At 35.3% G+C, this 12,189-nt stretch overlaps 2 protein-coding genes across 2 annotated transcripts; one reads left to right on the top strand and one right to left on the bottom strand.

Moving 5' to 3' along the window:
* The first annotated feature begins 3,384 nt into the window (after positions 1-3,384).
* Positions 3,385-6,043, top strand: pde6ga (phosphodiesterase 6G, cGMP-specific, rod, gamma, paralog a). Its single transcript, XM_016235933.1, has 4 exons — positions 3,385-3,486; positions 4,763-4,960; positions 5,053-5,093; positions 5,207-6,043. The coding sequence occupies exons 2-4, from the start codon at positions 4,818-4,820 to the stop codon at positions 5,281-5,283; spliced, it is 261 nt and encodes an 86-aa protein (XP_016091419.1). The 5' UTR covers positions 3,385-3,486; positions 4,763-4,817; the 3' UTR covers positions 5,284-6,043.
* Positions 6,044-8,137: 2,094 nt separating this feature from the next.
* On the bottom strand, positions 8,138-11,696 carry LOC107553673 (tetraspanin-10-like). Its single transcript, XM_016235966.1, has 3 exons — positions 11,544-11,696; positions 10,215-10,834; positions 8,138-9,006 (listed from the first exon to the last, which is right to left on the bottom strand). The coding sequence occupies exons 1-3, from the start codon at positions 11,634-11,636 to the stop codon at positions 8,676-8,678; spliced, it is 1,044 nt and encodes a 347-aa protein (XP_016091452.1). The 5' UTR covers positions 11,637-11,696; the 3' UTR covers positions 8,138-8,675.
* Positions 11,697-12,189: the final 493 nt, after the last annotated feature.

Consider the following 12,189-nt stretch of genomic DNA (forward strand, 5'->3'; position numbering starts at 1 on the left):
GGGGGTCTGAATACTTTCCGTACCCACTGTATATATATACACTTTCCGTACCCACTGCCATTCATAACTTGTATTTGGCATTTAGATGTATTTACACGTCAATGCAGCTAGAGGGACATGGAATGCTTTAACCTGCCGTTACAAATGCATAAATAATGTTTTGATATTTTAAACATGAAATGTTGAATACTGATATTTGAATTTTTTTTTTTTTTAATGAAAAGATACTTTAAAAATGGAAAATTAAAACAATTGAACCCACCAGTAAGTGGCAGAAAGTCACTGTTAGTAAGTGAGTCGTTGCGATTGAACTGAATCATTTAACATCATCTGTACATTTAGCTGTGGATTATCCCTTACTTCATTATTAATGAACTCTGCTTTGGTCTGCAAAACAATTAACACACTTTCTATTTATTTATGAATAAAATGAGATAGATTTGATTTTATAGCAGTTTAGACACATGTAATAAAGGCATGTTTACATTGTATGCTCCTGAAAATATATTATTCACATTAGTTACCAGATTTAAATTTGATGTTAATTGTTATGACCCAGGGTAGCACCTGTTCCCTAAACAGGATCTGTTCGACCTCTAGGTGCCGTTCTAGGCTCTGGTGGTATGTGGGTGTGTGTTGTGTGTTTTTCTTTTGTCTGTTTGTACACTCTTAAAAATAAAGGTGCTTCACAGTGATGCCATAGAAGAACCTTTTTGTCTAAATGGTTCCATAAAGAACCTTTAACATCTGAAGAACCTTTCTGTTTCACAAAAGGTTCTTTGTGGCGAAAGAAGGTTCTTCAGATTATAAAAAGGTAAGAAAGAGATGGTTCTTTAAAGAACCTTTGACTGAATGGTTCTTTCTGGAACCAAAAATGGTTCTTCTATGGCATCACTTGAAAAACCTTTTGAAGCACCTTTATTTTTAAGAGTGTAGGGTGGAGACAGGCGGCAGGTGCGGTGGATTACCTATGATGAGTTGACTGATTAAAGGATCTCTGTCCTCCGGTGTGGTGTGCCCCGTTTGAGCTTGACTTCTCTCCAGCATCAGACTTTGAACTTTCTTTAATATTTGATCTTTTGTTGTTTTCTTTTCTCTTCCCTTTTGGGTTTAACTTTAGTATAAATTACATTAATAAATGTTTATTTTAACTTACAATGGCCTCCCCATTTATGTTACGCTGCCCTGAGCCTGGTAGTTTGTAACATAATACGTTCTAAAAACACATCTGATAATAATTTATATTTAATATTTGCAGTTTATAAAAAATGATATAATAATAATGTAATTATAAATATAATTTTTTCTCTTGTCTTTGTTTTAGATTTTTTTTTTTTTTTAGAACTTAGTGAACGTTTGCAGTGTCAGAGGATACCAACAGGTGAATTTGTTTTATATAGCCATATTAAATGATTAATTTCATTTGAATTAAATTCATTGCGAAACAATGAAATAATACACAGTGCATATTTGAATTCATATATGAATAAAATTCATTATAGATTATTATGAGATATGTAAACTGATTTTGTTTTTTGCAAGTCTTTAAGTGGTGAATAATATTAAAAACTTAACTTCTGTTATGAATCCTTTATAACTTAATCATTTTTTTCTGTTTTTAGAGATCACATTTAGAAACGGACATGGGTGAGTAAAAAGTGATCATGTTTTTATATTTATATACTTCAGATAAATGAACTTTTCCACGACATTCTAATTTATTGAGACGCACCTGTATTTTATAAAACTCAAATGAAGTTCTATTTCTCTTCTCGCCAGACGGTGGCGCTTGCTACTTATTATTTAATTGGTAAACTCTGGTTTGCTTGAATCCAGTGTATTTGGCCTCGAGTCATAGAAGACTCCTTGCTTATGGTCTGTATGTAGAATGAAGCAATTGCTTATAGAGGTCTGATATTTCTGAACATAATGTAAAAACATTAAAAAAGTTTGTAATGAAACTAATAGTCCATTTTTTAAATAAACATCAAATATATGGGTCTTATAGCCTTTGAATATTCTTAAAAATATGGCACATAACCAATTTTATTAAGATTTTAAAGCCCCACCTGCACATCAAGAACACAGACAGCCACATTAATCCCATTATTATCAGCACTACTTATCTATATACTTCCATTTTTATTTTATTTTTGTACATTGTTGATGTATGTAACTGGTGATAAAACTAGACTGTACCTGCAATGAATGTCTTAATGGTCTGCTGAGTGGTTGCTAGATGGTTACTTAAGTTACTGCTGCAAGTCAAAAGTCTCTTTGATATTTTGGTCCCTGCTGCATTATATTTCTATTTTTAAACTTTGTTTTTTATTGCTTAAGTACAAGCAGTAGTAAATGATTCCTACCTTAGCAAACACCACTAATTGTGATTCATCGTTACATAGAATTTTACATTGTAGCTCATGAAATTAATTGTCTGGTGTGTGGTGTGTGATTATTACCGTAAACAGACTTTTATTGACTTTTTATTGCTTTGCAATGAAACCAGCACCTATCACTATTAGACGTACACTCTATAAATATGCTTTAAAAATGTGTTTCCTGTTTTAGTCATCCATTTTTAGTTGTGTGAGTTAACTGATACTGCAATTGAGTTAGTGGCAGGATGTCTGTCAGGTTGGAGGGGCACGTTAATCTACTCTCTGAATGAATGAGAGATGTGGAGATTATCTGACAGACTGCTGATCACACATGCATGGGATATCTGGATGGGCGATTCAGAAAAACTTGCATAAGTAGAACATGGAGATCAGGATCATCACACTGAACGTGTCATGTGTGTGAATACGTGAGCTGCTGAAGGTTATATGTGCATAAATAAAATCATTGTTATGACCATTATTTTGCTTTATCCAAGTTTTAGTTCAACTCGGGCACTTTTAAAGTCATGCCATAGCTTGAAAGATAATTTGTGCAACATTTATCAGTATTGCAATTCACAAGTCAATGTTCTTTCTTTTAAAAACAAATACATCAAATATAGTTTTTAACTGCAATATGTAAAGTAATACAAATAACCTATAAAATTATCATTAATATACAAATATAATAAAAATTTAAATATCAACATAAAAAAGCGAAACAGATATGGTCTTAGGCTTATGAAACTGTGAATACATTCAAATGTATAAATAAATGAAGCGAAATCAAAAACACAAATATAAATTCCTAATCAAAATTTGCCAAACACTGTACGTCTGATGTAATATTGCATGAACTATGGAAAACAAACCGGATTAATCTAATACATGTATCTGTATATGTGGATGTTGCATCCTGTTACTTTTTTAGGGGGCTGATGATGACAGCTTGATTGTTTTGGAAAGAGGAAGGACCATCGTGTGCAGGTATAATCATCTTATGATGCTCAGAACTATATAAGAGCTGATGGGAGAGTGTGTGTTGACAGAGCGCCTCATACTGACCACCTCAACACACACAGAGACACAGACAAAAGACCAGCAGGTGAGTACATCTGTTTAGAAAGAACAGAACATATAGGATGAAATTATGTGTAATGATTTGTGTTAGGCTTAAAGTTCCAGTTATACCTAATGGTTATACTGATTTAATATGAATTATATATGTTTGCATATATTAATATATGACCACAAAAAAGTATTTGTCACTTAAAAATGTCTGAATGTCATTGAATGGCATGGAAAGAAAGAAAGATAGAACATGCACACCTATCAAGCAAAAAAAATTCACAATTTCAGGTGTGTAATGATAAAAACAATGGATATATTGTTCAAAATTAAGACAAAAACACTTTTTGTTTGTTTGATGTTAGTGGAACATGTTCATAGTTAAAGGCCGTTCACAGCAATGACAATAGCTATAACGATAAAGCTGTAATAATCTTTCTAATTCTATAAGAATAGCACGTTCACGTTACAGATATAACGATAACAGCACATGGGAACGTATTTGCTGGAATTATTTTTTCCAGCTGATGAACGATAAAAACATTGAGAGCCAATCAGAATCCTCTTTATTTAAAGAGCATAGGCATTTAAAACAGCATTTGAAGCTAAACGGAGCGTCTGTTGGTGTAGACGCTAATATAGTTATTGTTATAGTTGTCTTAGTTATCATTCTTGGTGTGAACAGGTCTTTAATGTGATGAACTACATCTGTGTGAACCTGAGGAGAATTGACTTCATCTACTAAAAATCACCAAAACAACAGTTGATTAAAAACATTAAGCAAAAATGAAGAAAATTTAGTGAAGAGGAAAAATGCTGCAGTTAGACAATAGCTTTGATATGTTTCGCATCTAATGCAAGACATTCAGATATTTTAGGTGTCTTAAGTGTCCAGATCTGTTTCAGGCCACTGTCTGAATTGCGAGAGAGAAACTATTGTTATGCAAGTAATGTTTTGAACACATTTTCTGTACTGCTGCACAGTAAACAAGCAATGCACTCTTGTGTGTTTGAGCTGATAAAAGGAAGAGGTTGACTCCAAGCACGTTCTGCTGATTATGCACTGACCTTCATCTAATGAGATTAATTGAGAAACCCTCTGGACAGCAGATTAGAGGGGGGCTTGATCAATTTAAGGGGGATTAAAGGAACCTCATTTATCCATCACATGTCTGTACACTGGGATGTTTGATTATTTTGTTTTTGATTAATCTTTATTAATTTTTAGTGGAAATGCAATGCAATATATTGCATTGCATTTCACCTAAAGATTAACACAAGATTAATAGTCTCATCCCCTCAATCTCTTACAGATCATCATCAATTCAGTGTGCAGTACTTGCTATTGGTTGCTATCGTCTTGTGAATATGGATGCCTCCAAGCCTAAATCGAGCAGCAAGGTAGCCACACGGGCCACAGCGCCCAGCAGTCCCAAAAAGGGTCCGCCCAAGTTCAAACAGAGGTCAACACGACAGTTCAAGAGCAAGCCGCCCAAAAAGGGTATCATTGGGTACAAATACTTTTAATATTTTTATTTATTTATTGGATCTTTTATGGATTTGCATGTTGTATCTGTGTTAATGTTAACATTGTTATTCTTAGATTTGGTGAAGACATTCCTGGAATGGAGGGATTGGGAACTGGTATGTACAATTTTGAGTCAAAAATATTATTATATGTAATAAATATTACACACTCCTCATTATATATTGAAGTCCTTTGACATTATGTGTAATCATGTTTTTCTCTTTCACAGACTTTAATGTAATCTGTCCGTGGGAGGCGTTCAGTCACCTGGAGTTACATGAGCTGGCCCAGTACGGCATTATATGAGGTCACTTCCTGTTCCCATATCATACTGAACAACATCCTGCACCTTAATTCATCTTTTAAATATTAATATTCATTTAGGCTATAGCAATATCCTTGGTAGAAATTTGGTTAGTTATTTATGCACAACTTGTAACAGCATTTATAAATCAGCATGAACTGGATGTTGGTTAATCTACCTCTTCAATTTCCTGTAGATCTGGATTAATTCTGCCGCCAATACTAATTCCAGATAGCATTTTCCTTTTTTTTTACTTAATTATTGTATGTATTATAGTATTGTCATATTGACATGTAATGGGCATTTTAGTTGTCACTTCTTGCTTTTATGAACTTTTACTTTGATATTATCCTGCAAACATAATCGTATTAACTATAGCATCAGTTGTGGATCTTTTTTTGCAATGGATGTTTATGGTTTAATTTTGTCAAGTTGCAAAAGTTTAAAATTAGTTTGGGTTCTGTGGGGTCTCAGTGTCTGCCCATAGTGCGAGTACTGGGAGCAGCTCTCTGTGAGAGACCGGCCCAGTTTATTGGCCTTATGATGCTGGAGAACCAGACGATATGAGTCTGACTCATTCCTGGCAGCACATAAATTTTGGAGGGGGTTTGGAAATAAAAAAAATTCTGATAATTTTCATACTTTTCTACTGTCTGTCTGAATGCTTCCGCAACCTCTGGTCAAATACAAACGGAAACATTATGCAGTCTGTAAACTTTAAAGATGTGGTTTTCATACATGTTTTTGAGTAAAGCAAAACACTTAAAGCTGCAGTCCGTAACTTTTTTTGGTTAAAAATGATCCGAAATCAATATTTGAGCAAGTACATAACCAGCCAGTGTTCAAAACTATCGCCTTACTTTAGCCCGATTCACAACGGTTTGCTTATAATAATGTTTTCTAAATTGAGTGGTACGGGAAGGTTTTCGCAGGAAATTCGAGCATGGCACTGTGTCATTACTTCACATCTATAAATATAAAGAAGTTGTCCTGACTACTAGGCTATGGCATGTGAGGATCCTGCAGGTGGCGGATCGTTTATAGCCTTTTCTCACAATAGCCAGAATAATTAAATGCATTATGTGTTTATGAAATATTATATATTCGTTATAAACGTTCTTCTGATTACAGATAGCCTGGGATTACAAAGATTTGTATTTTAAAGAAAACCAGTTTGAAGGGAGCATAATTTGCTTTTTGGGTTAAAAGAATTTCTGAATATGAAGTTCGAAGAGTATGACAATTAGATTAGACTGTGCAGAAATTTAAATCTACACGCTAATACACACTATACTCATAGTCACCAATGCTGATGTTGTTAACATTAATCATTTGAGAATAAAGTATAACAATAATAATAATTTGCACGGTTTGATGTGATATGAGCTAATGATCTTTCGATTTAATCCTCATTGGTGGCAAGATTTATGGTAATGATTTTTTCCTCAGTTGGTCAGAACAAACGTGGCAGACTTGTTACTCACTTGTTCAGATGGCAATATATGATGAAAATTCTTATTTGGGTCATATTCCAAGACATAGGCTAGAATCTATGATTGCGAAGTACAGTAAATATCCACACCGGTGCGGTGACTGACTGCCACACATACTCTTCAGAACATTTGATTCATCCGCGCTGGAGCCGTGCCGACTCACAACCCATGCAAGCTAGATAATTCCGCACACAGCTGCAATCCCAGGTTTTCAAACTGAGATGGCATCAAAGAGGCAAAACTTATGAACTGCAGTTTTAAGTGACTCTTAAAATATCCCAGGGCCATTGCATTAGATAAAATATCATCAAACCAAGCGTCCTTTGCAATTCAATACATTAACAGTTGCTTAAATGTTTTTGTAACGGAGGCCAGCTGGTAATAGCTGCGCAGGTAAACCTCATTCCCCTGATCTCAAGTGGTGCACTAGTGACTGATGCTAGAGGCTGTGGTCTTTAGCCTCCCTGTTAGTGCACCCGACTCCCATGCTGGCGACCCAGGTTTGAGTCCCGCTTGGAGTGGGTGCGAGTAGGACCCAGCAAGTTTACATTGGTGCCGTGACCCGGATGGGAGTGAGGTTTAGGGGCTGAGTGTAAAGGAGGCCAGCTGGTAGGTGCTGTGCAGGTAAACCTCACTCCCCTGATCTCAAGAGGTGCACTCCGTTACTGACGCTAGAGGTTGTGGTCTTTAGCCTCCTTGTTAGTGCTCCCGTCTCCCATGCCGGCGACCTAGGTTCGAGTCCCGCTCGGAGCAGACGTGAGTAGTACTCCTAAAAATAACTAAAGGGGGTTACCTTTAGTTATTGAGGCCATTCACACAGAATGTGTTTTTGCCATATAATGTGCAAGACACTGCAAAATAATAATAAAAAAAATAAATAAAAAAACACGAGACACGAGCGCAACAGTCAAACATGTCAAGCCGCGCAGTGGAGTACAGAAACGCGTTTTGTGTGAACAGCCTATTTGGATATAAAACATAAATTGTTACGTCACTTTACGCAAATATGTGAACGCTGACGAGAGCACTTGATCATTTATTTTGCGTTAGTTTGCTGGTAATGAAACTCAGTCCTCAAGAGGGCGATAGAGTTACATTCAGTCTGCGTTATTAAACCGAATGTGTCGATGCTCAGGTAAGTTACGATAAACATTACCGGTGAAATAACATAATGTTTGACAATGTGACTGAACTAACTTTTGAATGTAATAGAAGTATTTTATGTCAGGTTTTCATTCTTAATATTTCAGTATCTCATCTCTCTTTGTAACTAAAGAAATAGCGGTGTTGTTTATGTTTGCGCATGCGCTCTGTCGCGATCTAGCGCAAGCGTTGCATGCACCTGCTGTTTTCTTCTAAACATTAGCAAGCTTTCGGCTAGCCTTGGTTATAGAATCATAAATTTAAGATTGTTTTATTAAATCAAACCACACGTAAACACATTTTAAATGTTTTGTATTGTACAAAATAAACACGAACTCTCGAAATCAGATACTTTCACACTTAGGCCTACATTTAGCGTTAACTATTGATATGTTGACTTTTTCTAGATAGATTTGTTGCAAACGGTTTCATCTACATAACAGAAGTTGACCTGATAGTGTTCACTATTGTGCCCCTTGTATTGTGTTATAAATTGCGGTTTGTAAGTATTGTACTTTTGACCAGATTGACCCACTAAGAATAGATATTTCATGAAAACATTTGCAAACAATGAAAACCAATTAAATCATTGTAATGCCTTAAAAATTTGACATGCTATCATGAAATTCCTAGACTGTTTGTCTCCAGAATAAACAACTTAACATCTCCAGATGTCAAATGCAATGAATTCATTAAATACAGGCTGGTTCATAATCCCCATGGCACAATATCCTGTTATTGAAAACATCTGAATCCATTCATTGCAGTGATTGTAAGTAGACAGCATGCTGAGCTCTGCTCCACCGTATCTTCTGCAGCAGATGGGCCGTTATGAACAGAGTGAGTATCTGGACCCCCAGCAGAATAATGACTACTGTAACAATCACTCCACTGTGCTGCTCAATCCAGCGGGAGATGCTGCCCATACAGCCGCCCAGGAAGATCACACTCTGAGCCGAGAACTCGTCCAGCTTTTGGGCGCCCACTCCACACTGGCTGTTCCACACCGTCCCGTTCTCTAGGGGGTCTATGCAGCATGAGGGGGGCACTCCGCACGCCTGCACCCCTGGAGCCGAACAGTTGAAATACCTGTGCCAGAGAAATGTATACAAGTGAGACACAATCAGATGCGTTTGCAACATATGGCGTGATCCTTTATAGTTCAGGGTAGTTCAAGTGTGTGATTTATTATTGCAAAACATTAAACATTATTGCAAAAATAAGTAATTTTTTTATATTTTCCGAAGGAATTTGTGGGTAGTGCATAACTGATAGTGTTAGGGTGCATGCTTAGACATTGCTACTTGGTTGCTAAGGTGTTCTGACTGGTGTTTAGCATGTTTGTTGTGTGGTTTCTACATGTTTGTTTTTTGTTATCCAACAAGTGTAAAGTGTTAATACTCGCTAAACCTATGTATTAAGACAGGGATTCCCAAACATATCAGTCAGCCGAACCCTTTGTTTTGATGATAATAATAGTGATAATAGTACTTACTGCTAATATAATAATTTAATAATAATTATGATAAATACACATGCTATTGGTAATTTCATTAAGAATAATAACAACAACAACAACAACAACAACAACAACAATAATAATAATAATAATTATTATTATTATTACTGTTATTGTTGTTGTTGTTATTAATAATATTAGTATTTATAATAATAACAATAAAATAAATTATCAATAATATGAATATTTTTCATAATTTGTAAAATATATAACCATTAGTGTAATAATAATAATAATAATAATAACCACTGCAGAAAATATTATTATTATTATTATTAATTCCAAATAGTTTTATCAAACACTCTTGCTGCTCTCAGTGCCATTTTCACACAATTTGATGCTAAATAGTGTATTAAAGATAATTTTACCCTAAACTCACATCATCAGTTGAACCAGAAGATGCTATGTTGCTCAGATATGACCTAAAATATTTACTTGAATTACCCACTGAGGTTTTAATAAGAGAGGTTAAGAGATTTTTAAACAAGAGATTTAAGAGATTTTGATAATAGAATAATGCAATAATTTAACAACAAAAATGAAATATATTGGAAAGCACAAAAGGGACAATTATACTGAATTATACTGAACAGGATCAAAAACAACAAGCAGGCCAAACTATGAGTCCAGATCCCACTGGAAAGCATTAAATACTGGAGAGACTCTACATTACAAATTAGGTTGTATAATCCGTCTATTTAACTTTGGACTACTTCAGTGTTGGAAACCCATGAAGTTACTTGTATGATTGTCAGCCCCTATCTCGATTTCCACTCACACATTGATTCCCCAGTCTCTGTAGGTATCGGCCCCGCAGCACTGCAGGCCCATCTGGATCTCATCAGTGATGAACCTCAGGTCCAGGTCATTCTGGTACCGCACCATGGCGGCCAACATGCCCGAACGCAAGTAATCCTCGATCTGCCCTTGCAGGCTGTACAACACGACCACCGCCAGAACCTGAGCCACCACCAGGACAAGGACAACGGCCGAGAAGGTCCGAAGAAGACACATGTTCTCCCGCAGCGCCCCCACGCATCCCATCAGGCTCAGCAGGGCGAGAATGAAACCCAGGAATGTGAAGAGCAGCATGGGGTCTGTCCTGATACCGCTGATCTTCTCCTGAGCGAAGGACTCTTTGTTGATCAGGCCCCAGAGGCCGACGACTAGTGTGACCAGACCAAGAACAGTGAAGAGCAGGTTGCTCGTGACCAAGAGACACTTAAGAATATAGTCGCGCCAGCTGGACGGACTGAGAGCTCGTGAAGAGAAGACGTTCTTTGATGAAGCTCTGGACTCTTCATGGCTGGATAAAGTCGAGCTCGTCTGACTTCCTGAACTGTCGTGTGTTGCCAGATACGAGACAGCTGAGGTACCTTCTGCGTTATTTACATCCCCCTTAATGGTATAAGTAGAAAGTGAATGAATTTGGTCAGTTGAAAACCCCAAGAGCCAGATTTATTAAATAATTTCAGTGCATCAATAATAATAATAATAATAATAATAATAATAATACAATTTAAATAAAATATTAAATAAAATAAAATATTAGATGGAAAATGAACATTTAAAAAATGCAAAAAAAATGTGAAATGTTACCTTCACAAATAACTGAAATAAAATAGAAATAGAAATGCTGTATTTAAAATAATAATAGTAGTAGTAGTAGTAGTAGTAATAATTATTATTATTATAAAAACACAAAAAATTACAAAAAACACTAAAATAATGGTTAAAACTATATTATTATTATTATTCAAGATAAAATAATTTATCAATAATATGAATTATTATTATAATTATAATATAATAATAACAATAGTAAATTATAAATAAATAATAATAAAATAAAAAATAATACATTTAATAAGAATAGTAGTAGTAGTAATGATGATGATAAATAGTTTAATTAAACGCTCTTGCAACTCTCATTATCATTGCTCACAAAAACGACTCCGTTTGCCGCTAAATGGTTTGTTACAGGTAATCCTGACCTAAACTCATAAGGTACATTAATGTACAGTACTTTAAAAAGTACAATCAATTGACTGTATCAAATTTACCCACTATAAAATCAAAGAAAATAAACAGAAAGAAACTACACTACCTTTGGTATAAGAGGCTTGTTCTCTGTATTCTGGAAGTGATTCCTCCGCTCCCAGAAAAAGAGAAATCTCCCAAAAGACGAAAAACGCCCCATGCCTCCCAAATACCGGGAGTGGACTCTTTCTGCGCTCCAGACTCTCAGGGAGGGATGCTGGTCGACTGAAGGGTAGAGAGGACAGAAGTGAAGGCAGTGAATCACATTGTGAGTGGGCCACGGCACAGCATTCCAGCATCATGTGAGAGTCACACAGTACTGAGGATTAGCGGGTCAGGGTTTGAACCGGCCCTGAGGCTCAACCAGACAGTGTGCAGCTCACATGAAAGACTAAAAGCATTAGCAAGATGCTTCACTGCTTCACCACTCAGACACAATAAAGCTAAGTCTAAGCATTAGTTTATAGTTATAAGTTAACACTTAAAAATGTTTTTTGTTCATTTAAATGAAACAAAATATATAATAAAATAAAATATAAACAATGTCTTTGTTAAATAAAATAAAATATAAAATAAAACAATTGATTGAAAAATGAACATTTAAAAACTTAAAAATTACAAATAATGCCTTCAATAGTTCTGTTAATTTAAATGAAACCTAAATAAAATAAAGTAAAATAATATAAGATATAAAATAAAATAATAAAATATAA

The sequence above is a fragment of the Sinocyclocheilus grahami genome, unplaced genomic scaffold (genome assembly GCF_001515645.1).
Source record: "Sinocyclocheilus grahami isolate Dianchi unplaced genomic scaffold, SAMN03320097.WGS_v1.1 scaffold476.1, whole genome shotgun sequence".
In the NCBI taxonomy this organism is placed as follows: Eukaryota; Metazoa; Chordata; class Actinopteri; order Cypriniformes; family Cyprinidae; genus Sinocyclocheilus; species Sinocyclocheilus grahami.

What these genes read in the sequence shown, in the direction of transcription:
- pde6ga (XM_016235933.1), top strand. Translation starts at nt 4,818, where the DNA reads ATGGATGCCTCCAAGCCTAAATCGAGCAGCAAGGTAGCCACACGGGCC. An exon ending in CCCAAAAAGGGTATCATTGG is followed by an intron (nt 4,961 to 5,052) that starts GTACAAATACTT and finishes TGTTATTCTTAG; the next exon opens with ATTTGGTGAAGACATTCCTG. An exon ending in AATGGAGGGATTGGGAACTG is followed by an intron (nt 5,094 to 5,206) that starts GTATGTACAATT and finishes TCTCTTTCACAG; the next exon opens with ACTTTAATGTAATCTGTCCG.
- LOC107553673 (XM_016235966.1), bottom strand. Translation starts at nt 11,636, where the DNA reads ATGGGGCGTTTTTCGTCTTTTGGGAGATTTCTCTTTTTCTGGGAGCGG. An exon ending in ACAAGCCTCTTATACCAAAG is followed by an intron (nt 10,835 to 11,543) that starts GTAGTGTAGTTT and finishes TATACCATTAAG; the next exon opens with GGGGATGTAAATAACGCAGA. An exon ending in AGAGACTGGGGAATCAATGT is followed by an intron (nt 9,007 to 10,214) that starts GTGAGTGGAAAT and finishes TCTCTGGCACAG; the next exon opens with GTATTTCAACTGTTCGGCTC.